The following is a 20,507-nucleotide window of genomic DNA, read 5'->3' as shown; positions in this document are numbered from 1 at the left end:
GGTCAGATGGCCCAGGTCGTGCCTGGACGCGGCCCCCACCTGCCTGGTTATAGCTCCTGGCGGCCCCCAGGACTGCTGCCCCCCACGGGGCCCCACCTGCAACCCAGCACCCAGGTGGACACCACCGCCCACCAGCTGGTGTGCACGGCACAGCTAGGGCCCGGCAGAAATGCTGTGTCTGGCCGCCTGCTTGATGGGCTCAGACAGAGGGACAGACCCACAGCTGCAGAGGGGACCACAGGCGTCAGAAACAGAGGCAGAGACACAGATATATGGAGAGGGACACAGAGCCCAAGCAGATGGAGACAGAAGGGGAGAGAGTCGGGACAGACAGGGACAGACAGCCTAAGGCCCCCTGCCCAGAGCTGCTTCGGGACCCCAGTGTAGGGGTGGAGGGTCTTGAAAGCACAGCGGGGTTCTCCTGAGGGGAATGGGGCAGAGGGGAGGTTGGCAGCTGGGGGTCCCTAGTGCTGGCAGGTGGGTGGGGGTCCACTGGGAGCCCACTCCAGCCCCTGTGCTCCCCCCTCCCCTGCCTCCCAGGGGCAAACACAGGGACATTCATGGCTTCCCAGAAGGGCCTATGGGGCAGCCAGAGTGGCTTTAAAATTAGCCTTGCTAACCAGATCTGGTTATTTCAGGAGGCTCCGTCCTGGGCTGTCCCCTTGGCAGGGGAGGAGCAGGGAAGGAGGGAGGGACCTCCACATTCCAGGGTCCCTGGCTGAGCACCCCTGTGGCCTGAGCAGCAGAGAACATCCAGGTCCCAGGCCCCTGGCGCTGGGCCAGCCTGGGCCTGTGGCTGTCTCTTTGGCAAAGTTGCCCCAGGGTTGGCCATGGATGTCCAGGGACACCCCAGCTAGGGGGCGGGGAGGACCTTTCATATTGGGCACAAGTTCTGTGCCCGGCACCATGCAAGGTACCTTAGAGGCCATGGCAGCCTCTTCACAGCAGCAGGTAGGGACCACGGTCTCACTTTGCAGGTGAGGAAACCGAGACAGAGAGAGGCAGGGAGATGCCCCTGTGAGGCAGGGGGGATGGGGATGTCTCATCCGCCAGGCACCCCAGTCCCTCTGCGGGAGGCCTCTTCCCTCCTGCATCTAGAGAAACCTCTGGCTGCTGTTTCCGCCACCACAGTTATTTCTAAGCAGAGTCCAGTGCTTCCCGGAGCCGGTGCCCCCCACCCTAGCCCTAATTCCAGCCTCGGGGCAGAGTGTCCCGGCTCGCCCTCCCCACCTCAGAACCCAGGGCGAGCACAGAGCTGGCGCGGGCACAAGAGAAACAGTGCTGGACACTTTGATCCCGGAGGCCAGACTCGTCCTCAGCCTCCCCTGGCCCCACCTTGGAGCCCAGAGGGGCGGGGCGGGGCGGGGGCCTGGGCTGAAACCCAGCCCGGGGGGCACCCCCCTCCCACAGACGCGCCTGGCACAAGCTGGGCAGGGAGGGGGCAAAGGCAGGTCCTGCCCGCCAAGTGCCCACCTGCCTCTGCCCGCCTCGGCCGTGGCCAGAGCATGGGAGGGGCGTGCACCACTGGTAAAGGGGGACGAGCGTAGGGGGGCTCGTTATGGGGGGGCGCGTCGCCCCAGTGAAGCCTGGTGAGCTGAGGCTCAGGGAAGCACCCGACAACCAGCCATTCCCAAAGCCTTACATCCGGATTCCTGTGCTGCCCCCAGCCCCAGGCAGGGCGTCCTCCCCACACTGAGCTGACCCCACATCCTCTGAAGGTTTACTGATGGGCCCCTTAGCAATGGTTGATCCCCCTCCCAATTCACGCGCACACACACACACACACACACACACACACACACTTTTTGAGCCCACCACGGTGCTAGGGCTGCCCCAGGAACTTTATAAGGTATCTCATTTAATCCTCACACCAAGGTACCAGTGAGGTCAGGACTATTAGCATCCCTACTGCACAGATGAGGAAACTGAGGCCCAGAGAGCCAAAATGCTGTGTCCAAGGTTGCAGAGCCAGGAGATGAGCGAGCTCAGAGCTGACTCCAAAGAAGCTCTTAACCTTGGTGCTGAATGGTGGCTGCTGGGCCCTCTGGAGGTGGCACGGAGGAGAGAGGACACAGGGCCGGGAGGGGGCGCTGAGGGCCCCAGAGCAGGTTTGGGCTGATCAGGGAGCACGGTGGGGTTAGCAGGGGACCCACGGAGCCCAGGGCAGCCTCGAGACAAACCCAGGTGGGAGGGGCTGGGGTTTGGGTGAGTCACGACCTCTGTTCGAGGGTTACAGAAGAGCCCTGTCAGGAAAAGCATGGCACAGTCCCCAGGGTGCCCTCAGCATCATCCTGGGAAGGGGGTGGGGGCCGGCGGCGGGGGCGCTGCCAAGCTGTAGGGGACATGGCTGAGTCCATGGGACCCAATTCGGTGCCTGCTCCCAAGCCCAATGTCCCCCAAATTTGCTCTCCCTCTGTGGTGCCACTCCAGAGGAGAGCCCCTCACTCGCCCGACACCCAGGCTGCACCCAGAGCCCCCCCGGCTCCTCCCGCAGCCCCACAGCCCATCGGGTCCTTCGTCCACTCACATGTGCCTCCTGACACCTGCCAGGCCTCCCAGTGTCCTGGCCAGCCTTGGTCCCCAACAGCTTCCCGATCCTCTCCTCCCTCGGCTGACACCGTCCCCACCAGCAGCCGCCCTTCCACCTATGGCTCCCCACTGCTCTCGGCATAAAGTCCTGGCCCCTTGGTCTGCTGTTCAAGGCCATCACCTCTGGCCTCTTCCCTGTCCATCTCCCTGTCCCCTCCATCGTCACCTTCTGCCACCTTTCCAGTTCCAGGTGTGCTCTGCATCCACACCTGCAGTTCCCTCCCCCAGGGTCACTCTCCCAGGAACTGGGATCTGTCTAGGACCTGCTCCAGGGACTCTCCCCAATGCCTCCCTGGCCCAGGCCCTGCTCGTGTGCACCCCTCTCCCCTGGCCACGTGTCACCCTTTACACGTGTCACCCAGCACTGTGAGCTCCTGGGCCCCAGACCTTGCCCGACTCATCCAATCTTCCCTGCCCTCTGTCCCGGTAAGCGATCCCTTGGCGCCCCCTGGTGGCAATATAAGGGGATTCACTGCATGTAACAGGAGAAAAGGAAATGATCATTAAGCGAGCACCTACTGTGTGCTAGGTGTTTGATATGCACCAGCTCATTGAATCTTTATAACAAACCCGTGGCAGAGATGCTATTGCTCCTATTTTACAGAAGTGAAAATTGAGGCTCAGAGAAGCTATTAACAGTAAATTTCTCACCACCACCCAGCTAATAAGAGATGGTGCCGGGCCTTAAACCTAGGTCTGCCTGACTCCACAGCCATGTTCTTCCCACTGTGGGGAAGCAGAAGGGGGACGGGGTGGAAGGGAGGCCAGTGATATGGTGACGAAGCCATGGGCAGTGGTCACAGAGCCTATGGCTTGGCCTTGGAGGTCTGACAGGGACAGGCTTGCCCTCTGCCACCTTGGCACCCCTGGGCACCTGTCTGGGGTCAATCTGGGCAGGGTTCGCACAAAGCCAGGCCCAACTCTGGGTACAATAGCGATAAATAGAATTTATTTTGTACAACTGTTACCGACATACACACAGCCACAGGGGCTTCCAAAATGGGTGTTGGGGCCGGGAGGCTGGCCTTTGGCGTGGAGCCTAAAAAGTGTGGACAGACACACACAAGAACACGGACTCCCAGCAGACGGGCCTGGCTGCCCCCTCCATGGCAGTGGTGGGGGAGGCAAGGCCTGCGACTCTAGGCCAGCTGAGGCCCTGGGCCTGCAGTGCCCAGGAGCATGGGGTGGCAGGGGTTAAGCTGGGTGCTGGCTGAGGAGCCAGGTAGGTCCCTATTCCCCCATAAGGGGTCACTTGTCTGTCACATGTAGGCAGTGGACAGGGCATTGGCAGATCTGTGGTAGAGACTGAAGGCCCAGGAGGGGCAATGGGCACAGCCGGCTCCCTGCCCTTCAGCCCACCAGTGGCCCCAAGGACCTCAAGAAGCAGGGTAGGGTGATGGGAGGTCCCTGGGGGGACAATCCCCCCTTCTGGGACAGGGGCATGGAATCACAGTCTTCAGTGACCTCTGAAATAATCTTGTCAATTTGCAGCAAAGGCGTCCCCAGAGGCAGAGTGACTTGCCCAGAGTCACACAGCAGATCCAAACCAGAAGCCAGGACTCGGTACTCCCAGTCCAGTGCTCACTCCCACGCTCACACTCGCTGCCTCCATGGCAGGCTCTGTGCTCTGAGCTATCTCAATCCCTCTCTTCCCGCCTTGCTCCCCCTCAGTCCAGAGGGACACTCAGGGGTCATGGAGGCCCAGGGTGGGGGCAAGCCAGGCCTGCAGGCCTATTGCAACTGACCAAGCCCTGCCCCAGCCCGGACCCCCAGCCTAGGGTGTGGGGACGATGCCAGCAGCTTCCCCAATCCCAGGTCTGGATGGCTCTGCCCTGCAGAGACAGCCCAGATGGGTGGGCCAAGGGGAGGTGGGGGAGGCAGGGGGCAGCCCGCAGGCTGGTGTTGGCCTTGGGGGCAGAGGTTCCATCTGCCTGGACTTGACACAGCATCTTCGCCTTGTGCTTCTGCAGCCTCACCTGCAGGGCAATGGGAGACGGGCACCATGAAGCAGGGGGCAGGAGCCTGGGAGGCTTGGAGCTCCAGGCTCCAGGTCTTTCCATCCCATGGGGAACCCCCCAAACCTCTCCCCAGCCAGGAACTGCCAAATCCCTTTCAGGCACCTATAAATCCTCCCAACAACTTATGGGCAGAGGTGAGGCAGCATTTATTTGCCCCACTGCACAGATAAGGAAACTGAGGCCCAGAGAGGGCCATGACCTGCCCAAGTCACCTAGCAACTGAATGGCAGAGAATTCAAACCCAAGCAGAGAGCTCTCACCCCAGAGAGGGGACAGAGGGACAGGGTGGAGTCAGCCCAACCCCCCTACCCATTCCCACCGTCTCCCACCAAACAAGCTGAGGGACCGGGTCTCACCTGCTCAGTGTCACCTTCAGAGGGGCGACCTGGCTAACAGCCCTGCACAGACGGTGGCAGCAGGCAGGTGGTGGGGCAGATGGAGATGTGGGGCAGGAGACACAGGTGAGCAGAAGTCACTGGCTGTGCCCAGCCCGGACGAGGGGCCCCCCCTCCTGGTCCAGCCTCCACACCTGGTCCCCCCTCCCGGGGGGCCTCCCAGGGGCAGCCCCGGGCGGCGACACGTACCAGCTGGGGCGTGTGCTGCTCAGACGCTTCCAACTGGATCTTGATCTCGGGACACGCAGGGTCCCCCGACTTGCCGGTGTCTGGGTGGGGTGACCGCGAGGGGCCTGGGGAGGGGGGCAGGAGGGAGCCACCTCACTGGCCGCGGGGAGGCACCAGGGAGACGGGGCATGGGTGGGCAGTCGGCACCGGTGCTTCCCAACCCCGCCAAGTCCCCCCTCAGGAAACCCCACTCTTAACTCCCCTCCTGGCCACCCCCATTATCCTTGGAGATCCTTCCAGAAGCCACCGGCCCTGCCATCTGCCCTGCCATCTTAGGCTGGCCAATGACCTGCTCACTGCCCCCACGTCGGAGGCAGTCACATCACACAGCCACCACGTGTGGCCTGGGAACTGGTCCCCCTACCCATACCCAGCCCTGTCCCCTTCCTGCCCCAAGAGCGGCCTGCGTGGCAGGGACGCTGCCCCGGCTGGTACCTGGGGAGCTGCCCCCACTGGTGGTGCTGACACTGTCCTCCAGCCACGTGCTATAGATGAAGGAGTCCCGCTTGTGGGGCGTTCCCGAGGACGAGACGCTCTCCTGGGGGTGGGGGAAGTGGGGGAGGTGGGGGAGCTTAGCCCACGTCCAGGGCACTGGCTGGCCCCCAGCCCCCCTCCCGGGCTACAGTCCCCAAGCCCCACTCTTGGCCCCTGCAGGGAGGATGGGCCGGCAACGTCTGTCCCAGGGAGACCACAGGAGGGCAGGGTGGGGGCAGGGCCAGACCCAGGCACACACCGCCCACTCCCACTCATTCATCCAACAAACATTCGCTGACGCTGTCCGGGGCTGAGCCACTGAGATAAACGGCACGGCCCCTGCCCTCGGGAGCCCAAAGTCTGGAAGGCAAGACGGGCTGCGGGGAGACCTGTGTAATTCTAGACCCTGAGCCCTGGCGGGCAGGACCTGGGTCTGCTCTGTTCCCCGCTGCATCTGCAGCAGCTGGGATGGGGCCTGGCAAGGAATGGTGCCCACTAAAGGTTTGTTGAATGAAGAATGACAAGAGTGCTGGGGGCAAACCCAGGGCACTGTGAGGGCGTAAAGGGTCGTTCCTAACCTACCCCAGGACTAGAAAATCAAGGCAGGCTTTCAGGAGGAGGTGTATGAGACTCGGTTGAGAAGGATCAGTAGGAGTCAGCCTGGCAAGGTGGGAAGAAGCGGGTAGGAAGAGTGTTCCAGACAGGGGAAAGGGCACATGCAAAGGCCCAGAGGTGGAGCAGGCCTGGGAGGTCTGGGGGACTGCAAAGGAGCACAGAATGTCTGCAGTGGTCAGAGATGAGACTAGGAAGTGGCCAGATCTCCAGCAGGGCCACAGATTGGGCTCCCTGTGGACAGCACTGGGGAGCCACGGAAGGCTTCAGAGTAAGGGAGGGTTGGCCTGCATTGCTTTTTGGGCTGGGTCTCCTGGTCACATCTCAGCAATACCCGGGCTCATGTTTCTACTCAGAGCATCTCAAGAGACCAAAGAGCCCCCGTCCAGGCTCCTGTGGAGCACCTGAGCCCTGGGCCCCTCACCATGCCTGTGTCCTCCCCGTCCACGCCCTCTGTCTCCTCCACCACGCTGGCGAAGCTGCTGGCACTGGACGAGGAGCGGGAGAAGTCCTTCAGCACTTCTGCCCTCTGGGCTGCCGTCTCCGCTCTGCCACAGACAGTGCCCGTTAGCCAGCGCCCACCTGACCACCCCCCGGGCCAAGCCCTCCCTGCCTTGCCCTGTCCCCAGGGAAGCCCAGCCTGTGGCCAGCCAAGCACCTTCACGGCCCCGATTCCGGTTCCTTGGGCCGCTGAGCCTTCCCCCGCCCCCGCTGTCCTTCCTAGTACATGGATCTGCCCATGTCCCTCCCCTGCTCCAAACCCTCTCCCGGCTCCCCCCATCCCAGAGGAGTCCAATTTCCTTGGCTCGCTGTTCAGTACAGTGACGATTACCGATGCGAACATCATCTAGCGTGCATTTACTCTGTGCCAGGCGCTGTTCTCTGCACTTTCACTGAGTTATCTTGTCACTGTCATCACTAGACCTGTCACCTCTCAGGTGAGGAGGCACCGAGGCACAGGCAGGTGGGCACACGGCCCAGGGACACAGCGTAGGTGGCAGAGCAGGGCTTTGGGTCCGCAGTCTACTCTTCTTAACTCCCTCACAGTTTCTCCACACCCAGGGCCTTTGTGTCTCCCGCCTGGAGCCCTAGCCCTTCTCTCAAATCCCAAAAAGCAAATTTGTCTTTCAAAAATCAGTCACGGGCCCCACTCAGGGAGGCCTTCCCTGAGTCCTGCCCCCGAGGTGGGAATGACCCACCTGGGTGCCGCAGGCCTCGTTTCTCCCTGTCCCTGTCGCCCTTTCCTGCCTCTGTTCGCCTGCCTGACCCTTCCGCAGAGCCTGGTGCGAGGTGGCCCCCAGCTCCGTGCCTGTCCCGCCTCCACCCCTTCTCCGTACGCGACCACGCTCAGCTTTGTGAAGCGCCGCTCTCTTAACTGAAATCTTCCAAGGCTCTTCATCGCACTTAGGATAAAATTCGAAGCTCTCGCACAGCCTCCAAAGCCACCAGCTAGTGCCTGCTCTACTCCCGACCTCACTCCCGCCATCACCCAGCACAACGTCACAATGTCACAACGTCTGCCCCGCCCGGCCCTCGCTCACTCAGCTGCAACTGCACATCACCCGTCTTCCTCTCCCTCAAGCCTGTCCCAGGGCTGCACTTGCTGTGCTCCTTGCCTGGAACCCTCTTCTCTCTGCCACGCCAGTCCCAGCTCTCAATTCAACTGTCACCCCTGGAGATGTCTTCCCTGAGGACCCATCTAGAATACCACCCCCAGGCCTTCACTGCTCCCCCATCCCAGCTTTGGTTTCCTCCCATTGTCACACGGAAATGGCTCAGGAGGTTGTGATGCTGTGCGGCAGGGACCAGGTAGGCACGTGCACGGGGCCCAGCATGCACAAAGCGCGCAGTGGCTGTGTGTGGCAGCAGCAAGGCCCCTGGGCAGCCCCGGGCCCCGGGGGATGGAAAGGCTAAGTCCACCACTCCCAAGCCCCCGAGCCCCGTGCGCCCTGAGCCCCAACCTGTTCTTGGTCGTGGGCATCTCTGGGGAGCTCTGAGTGGATGAGTTCTCCGATTTGGGCTCCTGGGAGACGTGCCCGCTGTCTGGGGTCTTCTGGCCAGCCGGAGGGCTCTCCCTGCGGGGCACACGGGGGCAGCGGGGAGATTTAGCACTGGGCCTGGCGTCAGGGTAGAATGAGGCCCAGGCAGTGAGGGGAGGTCATGGCACCTGCTGCCTCGTACCCACACCTTGTCTCCTCAGGAGCCAACCCCGGAGCAGTCCTGCAGGCTCCCCGGCTAGCCCGGCCAAGGACGGGGCAGGCACTGATGCAGCTCTATGCAACACACCAGGTGCCCTCCCAGGGAGACGGTATAACTGCCCCGTTAGGGACAAGGAACCCACCCAGAGATGCACAGCCAGGCCATGACAATGCCAAGACTGGAACCCCGGGCTCCCAGCATGCTGAGCACTCCAGGCAGGGAGGACGATGCCCGCTCCCCTCCCAGAGCACTCCCAGGGCACCGGACCCCGCTTTGCGAGCAGTGCACCGAATCCTCACGGCGGCCCCATGCTGTCGGCTGTGTTCTTATCGCTATTCTTCAGATTGGGACAGTGAGGCTCAGAGAGGTATAAGGCTTGCCCAAGGTCACACAGCCCCAGTACAGTGGAGACAGAATTCACACCCCGGAACTATCTGCTCTCCAGGGGCAGCCCTGCTGCTAACACGGGCTTGCTGCGCACACACAAGCACTACCCCAGGCCCCCACTGCGGCCTGCCTGGAAACCAGCACTGGGCCCTTCTGCACATGCTGGGGCAGGAGAAAGAGTAGAGCGCTGGCCCTGGGCAGACCAGGGCTCAAATCCCAGTGCTGCCCTCACCGGCTGTGTGACCCGGGCAAGCCCCAGGGAGCCAGTGCAACTGTTGAGTGGACGAGTTTCCCCTTAGCTGATGTGCTGGCCCTGGCGCCTGACACCCAGCAGGGACTTGGCCACGTAGCTGTCACTGGTGGGGAGACGGAAGCAGACGGTGGGCGCTCCCTCCTGCCCACTTTGCTTTGCCACTGAATGGGGGTCAGGGAGGGGCTGGAGGGGATCAGAGTACTGTCCCTCCTACCCCACTCCACCCACCTCTTCTCCTGCACCTCCTGAATGTTCTCGATGCCGATGGCGCTGCTGCGGCGGGAGCCAAATGGGCCCGACTTCTTCCTCGTGGGGCTCTTCCCGGGGACAATTAGTGACTGCAGGGAGAAGCCCCAACTCAGTACCACCCACCCTGGGAGCCCCATGCCCCCCACACCCTCTTGGGGGCCCTGCTGCCCAGGCCCTGAAGCAGAGATGCCAAGCAAGAAAGACCCAGAGAAAATGTCCATTTCCAGAGCCGCCCCCAGGTCACAGGGAGGGAAAGAGGCCAGGCCTGTCCTGAGATCACAGAGCAGGGCTCACCCCAGGGTCTGGGTCCAGGAGAGGGGCAGGGCCCGAGGGGGCTGGGGCAGCCACTCTAGGCTGGGCTGGGCGGAGGCCAAGTCCTCAGAATGGAGCCCCTCCCACCCCCCCCACCCCACCGGGGCTTCATGGGACCTGTAGCCTGAGGGCGGGCGGTGCAGGGGGTGGTGAAGCAACCCAAGCCCCTGCCCCATGCCAGGCCTGCCCCTCCGCAGCTGAAAGATCCCCCCAGGTTCCACACACACTGTGGCAGGATGCCCCAGGCACCAGAAGCGTGCCCCCAGCTTCTCTAGAAGGCAGGAAGGTGGGTCCCAAGGAGGCACAGAGGGGCAGGACGCCCCCAGGCCAGTTCATGATGGGGAGTGGGGAGTCAGGGCAGGGGAGAGGGAAGGGGTTCCATGCAGACTGGCGATATTGGGGGACGTGCGGCTGGGCATAGGGTCTTTGGGTACCAGATCCTGGTGGGGACTGGGCCAGGGTCCCAGGTGCCAGGGCAGGGCCAGAAGCCCCTGGTGGGGGCACTGGCTCTGGCACAGGCGCCAGGCCCCTAAGCAGGTGCTAAGTGCCATTGGAGCTGCTGCCACTCCAACCCGCACACCCCTGGGCCTGTCCCAGGGGGAAAGGGGGGCAACGTCCCCAATATGGCCTCCGTCCTGAGAGCGAGCAGAGAACAGCGCGTGCAGCAGCCTCCAGAGCCGGTGGCCCCGCGGACGACAACCTCTTCCACGGTTCCTATGCCTATGGCACTGCCCCGGCGTCCGAATCTACTCGCACTTTTCCCAGGAATAAGCAATGACTGGCAAGCAGCAGAGGGTGGGGGCAGAGAGAGAGAGAGAGAAAGAGAGAGAGAGACACAGATGGACAGACAGACAGATGGTAGGAGGGGAGACACAGAGAGGTGAGACGGGGAAAAGGAGGACAGACAGACACAGGGAACAAAGAGAATGGTGCAGGAGTTGTGAGACAGAGGGACAGAGCAGGGAAGGGAAGGAGACAGAGGACAGCGAAGATGGAGAGAGATTGACAGTCACACAGAGAGAGGGACACGTGTTAGAGAGCACCGGGTGGGCAAGAGTACACCAGGTGGGCACAGGGGGGCATCCAGAGAGACAGGGACACAGAGATGGGCCCGGGTGAGAGTCAGAGACAGATGGAAAGAAAGGAGAGGCAAAAAGGAGAAGGCAGGGTGAGAACAGTGGGCAGGGGAGGCGGAGGGGAGAGAGGAAACCAAGTGCCAGAGGGCAGAGAGGTCAAGGGAGGAGAAGAGAGATGGGAGGAAGGGGAGGAAAAACAAGAGAAGAGAAGAGAGTGGAGAAAAAAGGAGGCAACATGGAGACAGGGAGAGTTGTGCAAAAACAAAAACAGAAATGGGTCTGGTTACTGCCATGGTGGGTGCTGCTGGCCTGGCCCTGTCCCTGGGGCCCCTCTGCGGCCACCCACGGGAGGCTGGGTCACTCCAGTGGGGAGGAAGGGAGTGGTTGGTAAATCTGGGTTGGGCAGAAGTTGGGCCTGCTCCTCTGATGACAGTGGGCCTGGTGACTGCCAACTGGGCTTAGGACAGTAGAGGCCCCCACCTTGCTCCCCTGGCCAGGCCAGACCACGGGGCAGGGATGAGGGTTCCCTCTTGCCATGTGACACAGCCTCACAGCACTGAGCGCAGAGCTTGGCATGCAGTAGACAGTCAGTAAAGGATGGATGGATGGATGGATGGATGGACGGATGGGGAGCAGAGCGGTGGCTGCAGTGTCCTGGGGTGGCCACAAGGCGGTGGACAGGAGCTATGCCCACAATTGTAGGCCTCACTCATCTGTGTGCCCAGCACTGCCGAGTGTGAGCTGTAGGATCCCAGAGCCTGGCAGGCAGACAGTGGTCACACGGGAGGTGCTCACACAGAAGCCTGATTCCTGACACACGACAGGCAGCCACTACCACAGAGGCCCTGGCTGCTGCAGACACACAGTAGGAGGCGCTCACAGTGGAAGTACCTACATAGCAGCTTATTTCCTGGCACATAGTAGGTGTTCACTGACATCCAGGGCTTAGCACACTATGTGCTCACACAGCAGTCCATTTCCACACACACAGTAGGTTCTCACATAGCAGCCCAGGAAAGAGCACACAGTAGGTGCTTACAGAGTTGATGCCCACATAGCAGCCCAGGACCTGACATACAGTAGGTGCTCACAGGAACTCAGGGCCAGACCCACAGTAGGTGCTCACGGAGTGCACATCCACACAGCAGCCCAGGTCCTGACACACAGTAGGTACCCACAGTCTGACACAAAGTAGGTGCTCCCAGAAACCCAAAGCTTGACAGCAGGTGCCCACACAGCAGCCCAGGTCCCAGCACACAACAGATAAGAGGTACTCAATAAAGAATGTGACATAGAGGCTGCCCCAGAGCTGACCTGCAGAAAGTCACACCCCAATACACAGGGGCCTGGAGGAGGGGAGGGCCAAGGAGCTGAGGAGGGGGCTGTAGGCTCTCAGTACCCTAGTGTTCCCCCATGGAGAGCAGTGGCTAGACCGAGTCCAGAGCCTGGGATAGGCACGTGGACAGCAGGGCAACAAAGAGAGGCGGGGTCAGGCCTCAGGAGGCAGGGGGGAGCTGAGGGCCCCTGGGGGAGGGGCAGGGGACCATACAAGGGAGGGCACTCACTATTCCGGCGGCCTTGGCCAGGTCGGGGTTGTTGGGTGTGAAGCTCCCACTGTGGCTAGTGGACACGGTGTTGGGCTTCTTGTTGCTTAGCCCCATGGCATCCATGGACTGGCTGCGGCTCCGGATGACCCGCTGTGAAGAGGAGGGTGGGGGTGGAAGACACACAGGAGTCAATGAGGCCCCTCCCCCTTGGGGAAACCCAGGAGCCCAGGTATGTGGTCCCTCCCCATCAATGCCACTCTGGGTGATCCCAGGAAGTCTCTTTCCCTCATGGGGCCTCAGTTTCCCTGTGTGCCACATAAGAGGCAGGCACACATGGGCCTAAGGGTATTTGGGGCCCTGGCTCTGCCACCAACTTGCTGGGTGGCCTTGGGCAAGCCACTTCACCTCCCTGAGCCTCTGAGCCACACAGGCTGCTGTCCACTGAGTCTCCCCATGTGGCTGTCGTAAGGACTACAGCAGATACTGGGTCATGACCAAAAATGCGCACAGAGAGCCCTCCGGAAACCTATTTCTTTCCTGTTATGTTCTCTTAGAGCTTCCTTCTTTCTTTTCTTTCCTCCCTTCCTTCCTTGCTGTTTTCAGACCAACGTAAACCACGTGCTTGCTGTAGGGCCAAGTACTTTGCAAGCACTCTGTCATTCGATCCGCCCTATGAGGCAGAGACTAGCATCATGCTCATTTCACACATGATGAAACTGAGGCAGAGGTGAGCCTGGATCCCATATGGCAAATCCCATGCCCTTAACTGTGGACTCTGCTGCCTCTGAGAAATTCTTTGACCTCATGTAGGTCCACTGTCCAGCACCTACCAGATGCGGGACTACTGGAGCCTTCCTCAAAGAGAACACCCCAGACCTGCGCTCATCTCACCTGCTCCCTGTCTCCAGTGGGCAGGGGCAGGGCTCTCTCCAAGCCTCCTTCTCAAAGATGGTCTGTTCACCTTAGTCCCACAGTCCCAGGGCAGGCCTGGGCAGCTGGGCCAATCCCCTTATGCAAACCCATAGCTCCAGCTCTGTGACCTGCCCTGAGACAAGGGTGAGGTCCGGCTGGCCTGGTTGGGCACCTGGAGGGTACGCAGTCCTCCTCCTCTGGGTGAAAGAGACAGTGGCAAAGAGGCCACTGCCTGGGGCCTTGCAGCCTGGGTGAGTCCAGGCCCCATCCAAGGAGGAAGAGGAAGGCCACCTCCTCTGTTTCTCACTTTGGACAACAGTTGCTAAGGCAGATGGGGCAGGGTTTTACACTTTGCTTTTTAACATAATATTGCGCTAACCTAAGTGCTTTACAAATAATGATAATTGTATGAGGTAAGTTGCCATTATCCTACTCAACAGGTAAAGAAACTGAAGCTCAGAGAATGCCCAAGCTAGTCAGTGGCAGAGCTGGAATATGAACCCAGAGTCTGTGTTCTTAAAGCTAAGCTAAACTAGAGACAAGCAGAGTGGTCACAGGCCAGGTACCCTCTCCAACAGTCACTTGGTTCACACACCCCTTCTGAGACCTCTATTTCTTTCCCTCAGTCAAGGCGAAGGCCTCCTTTTAGCTTCTCTGCCAACCTGGCAGCCACCGCCCTTTGTACAGCACTTGCTGTCTCCCAGAGGGCTCCATCCAACCTTCAGGAGAATTCCCAGGTAAATTCCCAAGCCTAGGCCCCACCTCTAACCATTAACTCCTTCCCAAGCCACAGCCCCACGTTACACTCCCAGGCTCAACCTCCACCCAAGGCCCAGAGGTTCCCCAGGCCTAAGCCCGTCCTAAAGCCTAAATTCAACCCGAGCCACGCCCCCGCCCCTCCAAGACAGCGGTCTCTAGCCACACCCCCAGATCCCGCCCCCCACCCCAGACTCCACCCCGCCCCGCCTCCAGCCACACCCCCAGGCCGTGTCCAGCAGCCCTAGCCCCGGACCCCACCCAAGCCACGGCCCCCTCCCGGCCAGGAAGACCTGGGGCCCTTCACCTTGAAAGACTCGAAGAAGCCGCCCCCGCCGCCCCCATTCTCCATCTTGTCCTCGTCGCCGCCCAGCCCCATCATGGACTGGCTGTGGATGTGCAGCTCCTCATAGAGCGTCTCCAGGAGGGCGGCTCGCGTCCGCTCCTGTGGGCCAGGCCGGGTGTCAGGGGGCACCCCGTGAGCAGCCGCCCGGCCCACAGTTCGAATCCCGGCCGCCTTCGGAGCCGCGGGCCACCTTCTCTGAGTCAGCCCCTGCACCGGCTTCCCTCAGGCCCCTCGCAGATCCCCCCCCTTAGCTCCTTTCAAGATCTGGCTTCCCACGCCCACCTCCCATCCGCCTCCTGCCCCAGGGTGTCCTCCGGCAGCCTGCCCATCTCTGAGCCTCTCCTGGGCAGTCCCCACTACCCCTGCAATGCCCCTACCTCCTCTCCCTGACCAACCCCCACTCATCCATAGACCGGTCCTCCCCAGGGTAGCCCTTCCAAGGCCAAGGGCCGTCCTCACCTCCAGTTTGGCGAACTTCTCTGCCTTGTAGCAGGCATATTCAGCATTGATCAGTTTTGTCAGCAAAAACTCCTGGAACTCAGGCCCCTGGAAGACCCCAGTGTGGAGGAGATGAGAAAGGGGGATCATCAGGTGAACACAGAAACAAGGGGCCAAACCCCAGTGGGTCAGGGGCTAGATGCTCCCTGAGGGCATCTCCCCCAGCTCAGCTCCCCAGGCACCTGTGAAGGGCCCCTGTGCCCTTCATGGCCACCCACCCCTGAGAGAGCAGACCCCACAGATGTTAGGGTCTGGGTTGGGGTCTCCTACTGCCTCAGTCTGGGGTAGCAGAATGTGCTGTGTATGGGGCTAAAGCCAAGGCTTCTGAAAGGTGAGAGAGACGCATGCCCCCCTCCCCTTCTTCTAGAGGAAAGAAGACTGGAACCATCCAAAGGAGAATAGAAACGAGGAAGGGCCAGTCTGCTATGGAAAATGGAAAATGACAATGGAGTTTATTCTATGACCTTGTTTAAAAAAAAAAGTCACAGTTTCAATTTGAACGGAAAATTCAACCTCTGTTGCATGATTAGGGGAACCCAGCTGTCCTGGCACACAGTGGGGCCGCGGAACCTTGTAAGGTAGAATGTGTGCCTCCCTCATCCACCACCCATTTAGTCCTGCTCCGCCCATGCCCAGGGCTGGGGGCTGCCCCTCACCTTCCTGAACACAGCGGGGTCCGGGAGGGGGGGCCCAAAGAAGGGCACATCGTCTCTTGCTGTGACAGACACCTGGAAGAAGAGGGCAGCTGTCTGTCCCCGTGGAGGCTGTGGCTTGCTCGGCCCGCACCAGCAGAAACCCCCTAATTCACCTCCCTGCCCTGTCCCTTGGTGAGGAGGCTCTGTGGCTGCTGGTGGGCAAATCCTTTTTAGGAGAATTTCTGCTCCTCCATCCTTTGCCCTGAGTTTGAGTGGACCTCAGGAGCATCGGGGAGGGTGAAGGCTGAGGAGGCTAAAGGGGGTGGAGGAGGGTACCCGGCCTCTTTGAGGGTGTGAGTTTTGGGAGCAGAGAGGGTGTGATGGGAATCCCCCACCGTCAGAGCCCTCCATGGTCCCCTGAGGCTGAGAGAGGTGTCCCAGTGAGGGCAGAGCTGTGGCCGGGGCTGTGCTGATGCCCTGGGAGGCTCCGGGATCACCCACCTTGTAGAGGGGGCCATCAGGGCCCCCGCCCTCCGCCTGCACCACCACGTAAGCGTGCAGGAAGTTGGATGCGATCATGTCGGGCACGAAGGGAGTGTTCTCGTCCTGGAAGACCACAGCTACGATGTCATTCCCAATGTGCCGCTTCCGCTGCAACTGAGCACAGGGCCACAGGCCTTCACAGTCTGGCCAGAGAGGGGCCCACTGCGGAGGGGGTGCCCACAGGGGTTTGGGAGGGTTTAGGGTAGGCAGAGGGCATGTCTAAAGATTTGCTTCCTAAAAGAAATGTGCAAAACTTGTTGTAAAATTATTTTTGTTTTCTTAGAATGCTGTGATAGATGAGGAAACCAAGGCCAAGGGCGAAGTGACCTGCGAGGTCCTACAGTGAGCTAGGCTACTCAAGCCCAGGTGTCCTGGTCCCCAGACCCTACCTCTTAGCCCTTCTCCTGTCTAGATACCCCAAATATGGCCCCTCATTGAACAAACAAGGTCTACTCAGTATATATTCATGTTGCTAAAATGAACACAGGCTCTTAGAAAATAAAAAGACACTAAAAATAAGGAATAACTATTTCCATTTTCTCATATTACCCTTTTACCCCCTGGGCTGGGGACATGGGGTAAGGCAGACTGCCCTACAGGAAGCTCAGGACTAGGTGACAAATTTCTGAGTTCAGTTCCTGGAACAAGTCCTGTATTTTCTTGACTCCAGGCCTTTGCAGAAGCTGTTCTCTCCAACTAGAACATTCCCCTCCTTCTCCCAGCTCTTTCACAGCCAACAAGTCAGTTTATCTGGCAATCTTTTCCTGACTCCCACCTCTGCCAAGACTCAGTGCCCCCACATGGCCCCACGATGCCCTTCACTCCCCTAAAAACACTAGCTCACATCTATAGAGCTCTTGCGATGTACCAGGTACTGTTCTAGTCACTCTGTGTGCATCCACTCACTTACGCTCACCTATGGGGTAGGTGCCATTATTATTCCAATGTCACAGACGTAGAAACTGAGGCCTTCCTAGCACTGCATCGGCCTGTCTCCCCTGCCCCAACTACAGCCCAGAAATTGGGGGACTGGATCATTTCCATCTCTGTATCCCTGGGCCCAGCACTGAGCCTGGTGTGACGGACACTGGGTGCACAGGTAGATGGAGGGACAGGCAAAAGGTGGGAAGCAGGTGGGTGGGTGCCCAGGCTACCTGCTGGGCGTCCCCTTCTGTGTAGGGTAGCTTGGTGGACACGTGAAACATGATCTCCTTGTTGCGGAAGTTGCAGTACACAGACTCGGTCCCCGTCTGCCCGTGGGTCACGTCCAGGCCTCCTCGAAACCTGCCCCCAGGCCCCCCAGGCCACGGCTCAGTCTCCAGCCCCAGCCAGGCCTCCATGGGGCCAGGATTGGGGCTCCCTCCCTGCCCAGGGGCATAGGTCAGATTACATTCTGCTTATCCCATCCTAATACTCACCCCTTAAAGTCCTGCAGTTTGACCTTCTGGCCAAGAAATTCAAGGAACTCCACGAAGGCAGGACTTTCCTCGTTGGTGCTGAAGAGTTCTTCCTCGGAGGTCTGGGGACCACACAGTGGGGCCAAGGTCATTGAGCTGGAGCTCCTGAGCAGCCCCTTCCCTCCTGCCCCCACTCATACCCAGTGAGGGCCAGAGGGAGGACCCCTGGCAGCCCCTGGGCTCCTGAGTCCCTTGGCAGGTGGTCTCCCCTGGCAAAGGTCTGAGGTCCCAGACACAGGGCCAGGTGGGGTAGGGGAGCAGGGAGGAGGAGGGGAGCACACCTGCCCAAGCTTCTGATAAATGACTCCGAACTTGAAGTTATTGCTGATAACATGCTCGTCAAAGGTGACGATGAGCCGGGAAGCCTGCAGGACAGGACGAGGGGTAAAGAGACTGTGTATGCAAGTTGCCATCATGTGCCAAGCCCTGAGCCGGGCGCTCTCCACGCATCATCTCAGGTAATTCTCAAAACAAGCCTGGGAGGGAGCCACTCCAGCTGTTCCCCCCAGAACCTTGGTTTCAGAGGGCTTAAGCAACTTGCCCACGGTAATGGCTTGCGAGTGTGTGCAGGGTTGGGACCTGCCCCTGTGTCTGTTGGATCCCAAAACTTAAGCTCATTGCTCCTGAGTTTTACCATTTGTCCTGTCCCACTTCTGCCAAGCCTTCCCCCTCCACTCTGTAATACTCCACTTACTCCTTGTCTCCTCTGTAAACCCACCTCATCCTTCTAGAACCGGCCAAGTCCCATCAGTTTGCCATGGCACATTGAGCAAGTGCTCCTTCTCACCTTGGGCCTCAGTTTCCTCTTCTGTAACCAGGAGGCGGGACCTGACTTCTGAGGCCCCTTTCTTCAGGACACCCTTCCTGGACCACTCCATCCCTGGGGAGCTGTGCTACTCCAGGACTCAGTCAGGGCCACAAGGGTTAACATGCCTTTCCGCGTCCAGGAAGCCCCTCTGACTCACTAAAGACAGAAGGCCCTGCCCCTGTTCCCACACTGTCACAGTGGCTGGAACCCAGCACCCGGCACCAGAGCTGGAGGTGTAGCTGCTGTCTGTGAAGCAGCGTCTACAGGGTGCCTGGACTATTCTCTCTCCCCAGGTCTCCTCTGGGATCAGAAAGTGAGGCCAGTGGAAAAGAGACCCATCCCAGGGCAGGACTGAAGCATAAGTTGCTCTTAGGAGGGTCCCCAAACAGCGCTGAGAGTTTCCAGACACGAGCAAGGCCTGCCTCCAAGGCAGACAGCCCAGGTTTAAATGCAGGCCTCCCTGTCTGCTGTGCACCTAGGGGAAGGCACAGAAGCTTCCTGTGGTTCCTATTTGCAAACTGTGGACTTTGTAGGGTTATCGTGAGGATTAAATAAGAGAACTTGGGGAAAATACCTGGCACACAGAAGATGCCCAATAAGTGCTCAGTCGTCCCACCCGCCCACCCTCAGTGAGCAGGGCCCAGATCCTGCCGTACCTTGGGGTAGAGCACAGGATAGAACCGATCCACGTTGACATCTTCACACACCAGCTGCAGGAGGCAAGGTAGGGTGTGAGGCCAGGTAGGAGGGGATGGGGTCTCTTGGGCCTCACTGTTGCTTAGAGAACTGGGGTCCCCTGGGATCTGAGGGTACTACAAAGAGTGCCAAAAACACACAGGCAGGGGACTGGAGATCACACGGTAGCCTTGGACATGATGGGAACATGTGAGAGGCAGGACCACAGAGACAGGGCTAGGCCTCCCACTGAAGCCCAGCCGTGTGCCCACCTGTGGGGTGACATGGGAGGCTAAGGGGAACAGAGGCCTCACCTTTGCCATCTGGACCACATTGGGGAACTCAGTGAGGCAGGAGATGGGGATGACATCGTGGTACGTCCGGCATTTGGTCCTGGGAAGAGAAAGCCACACAGTGAGGGGCTGGGTGGCAGGACAGGAATTTGGGAGCCCCTCCACACGAAGTAAGGCCAGAGGGGGCAGACCACAGCAAGGACCAGAGGTGACAATAAATGCCAGGCCTGACTCAGGCACTAACTTGCTGTGTGACCTCAGGCAAATCCCTGCCCCTCTCTGGGTCCCGATTAGGAGAATGGGTGAAAGGTGATGAGCTCTCAGGTTATAAGCCCTCTGTCCTCCCTGCTGGGCAGAATCCTCTCAGATTCCCCCCACTGCCCTCACCTGAGCAGCAGCCGCAGGTGCTCTTGGTCCCCGATGACATCATACTTGAGTGAGAAGACGAGGTGGCCAAGGGCAGTGTCCAGTGAGTAGTAATTGAAATGCTCCTGTAGTGGGATGCAGGGATTGGGGGAGTGGGTGAGGCTGAGCTTGGGGCTTCCAGAAACCAGACCAGAAGCCAACCACTCCCAGATGGGGGTCCTTCACCAAGCAGCAGGTGTCATGGCTAACAGCAGACTCAGCATCAGACAGACCTGCATTCAAATCCCACCTCTGCCCCTTATCAGCTGGACAGCCTAAGAAGCTCACTTCACCAACCTGTGCCTCATTTTCCTAGTTTACAAAATGCAGGCCAAGTGTGGTGGCTCACGCCTGTAATCCCAGCACTTTGGGAGATCGAGGCGGAAGGATCACTTGAGGCCAGGAGTTCGAGACAAAATGGGAGTGAGGCCAGGACTTTGGTGGTGGCCAGGACTGAAACAGATGAATGCCTGGCACAGGCTCAGTGATCAATGAATGTCTGTAGTACCCTTGGCTCTCTGGGTCCTCATCAAAGTCAGGACCACATTTGTACCTGCATACCTGTCTTCAGCCCTTGTCCTTCTCAGGGCAGGGCACACAGCAGGTGCTCGATAAGAAAAAGCCAGCTAGCTGATTGCCCAACCTGTGGCTCTGTGGCCCCTGAAGCCAGGGCCCTTGAGAAACAGGAAGTGAAACATCTCATAACACACAGGGCAGCTGGCCAGGCAGGTTTTCACCCTACCACCTCACCTGGAGAAGAGGGCACAGAGTGGGGAAGGGATACCCCAAAGGGCATGAGGGGTGGCTGCAGCAGGAATGGCATCCCCAGAGAGGAGCCCA

At 59.9% G+C, this 20,507-nt stretch overlaps 1 protein-coding gene across 9 annotated transcripts in view; it reads right to left on the bottom strand.

Moving 5' to 3' along the window:
- Positions 1–3,516: 3,516 nt before the first annotated feature.
- Positions 3,517–20,507, bottom strand: part of LOC123635876 (RAP1 GTPase activating protein) — a 49,026-nt gene continuing 32,035 nt past the window's right edge. For 2 of the 9 annotated variants that reach the window (XR_006734238.1, XR_006734240.1), the window contains 19 exons: positions 19,650–19,753; positions 19,284–19,362; positions 18,951–19,004; positions 17,768–17,851; positions 17,448–17,548; positions 17,184–17,313; positions 15,988–16,143; positions 15,508–15,579; positions 14,813–14,899; positions 14,315–14,452; positions 12,358–12,489; positions 10,417–10,494; positions 9,384–9,493; positions 8,278–8,391; positions 6,741–6,864; positions 5,666–5,768; positions 5,192–5,326; positions 4,964–5,005; positions 4,478–4,565 (listed from right to left, as the gene is read on the bottom strand). Coding sequence is in view for 4 of the 9 variants with exons in the window: in XM_045548481.1 (XP_045404437.1) it covers positions 4,997–5,005; positions 5,192–5,295; positions 5,666–5,768; positions 6,741–6,864; positions 8,278–8,391; positions 9,384–9,493; positions 10,417–10,494; positions 12,358–12,489; positions 14,315–14,452; positions 14,813–14,899; positions 15,508–15,579; positions 15,988–16,143; positions 17,184–17,313; positions 17,448–17,548; positions 17,768–17,851; positions 18,951–19,004; positions 19,284–19,362; positions 19,650–19,753 (1,779 nt within the window). In the remaining 5 variants the exon portion in view is untranslated. Of the gene's footprint in view, positions 4,566–4,963; positions 5,006–5,191; positions 5,327–5,665; positions 5,769–6,740; positions 6,865–8,277; positions 8,392–9,383; positions 9,494–10,416; positions 10,495–12,357; positions 12,490–14,314; positions 14,453–14,812; positions 14,900–15,507; positions 15,580–15,987; positions 16,144–17,183; positions 17,314–17,447; positions 17,549–17,767; positions 17,852–18,950; positions 19,005–19,283; positions 19,363–19,649; positions 19,754–20,507 lie in introns of all 9 variants that reach the window. The other 7 variants (XM_045548481.1, XM_045548482.1, XM_045548483.1 and 4 more) reach the window with 7 other exon arrangements.

The sequence above is a fragment of the Lemur catta genome, chromosome 3 (assembly GCF_020740605.2).
Source record: "Lemur catta isolate mLemCat1 chromosome 3, mLemCat1.pri, whole genome shotgun sequence".
NCBI lineage: Eukaryota > Metazoa > Chordata > Mammalia > Primates > Lemuridae > Lemur > Lemur catta.
The sequence above is the reverse complement of the archived record's forward strand: the minus strand, read 5'-3'. Positions and strand labels throughout refer to the sequence as shown.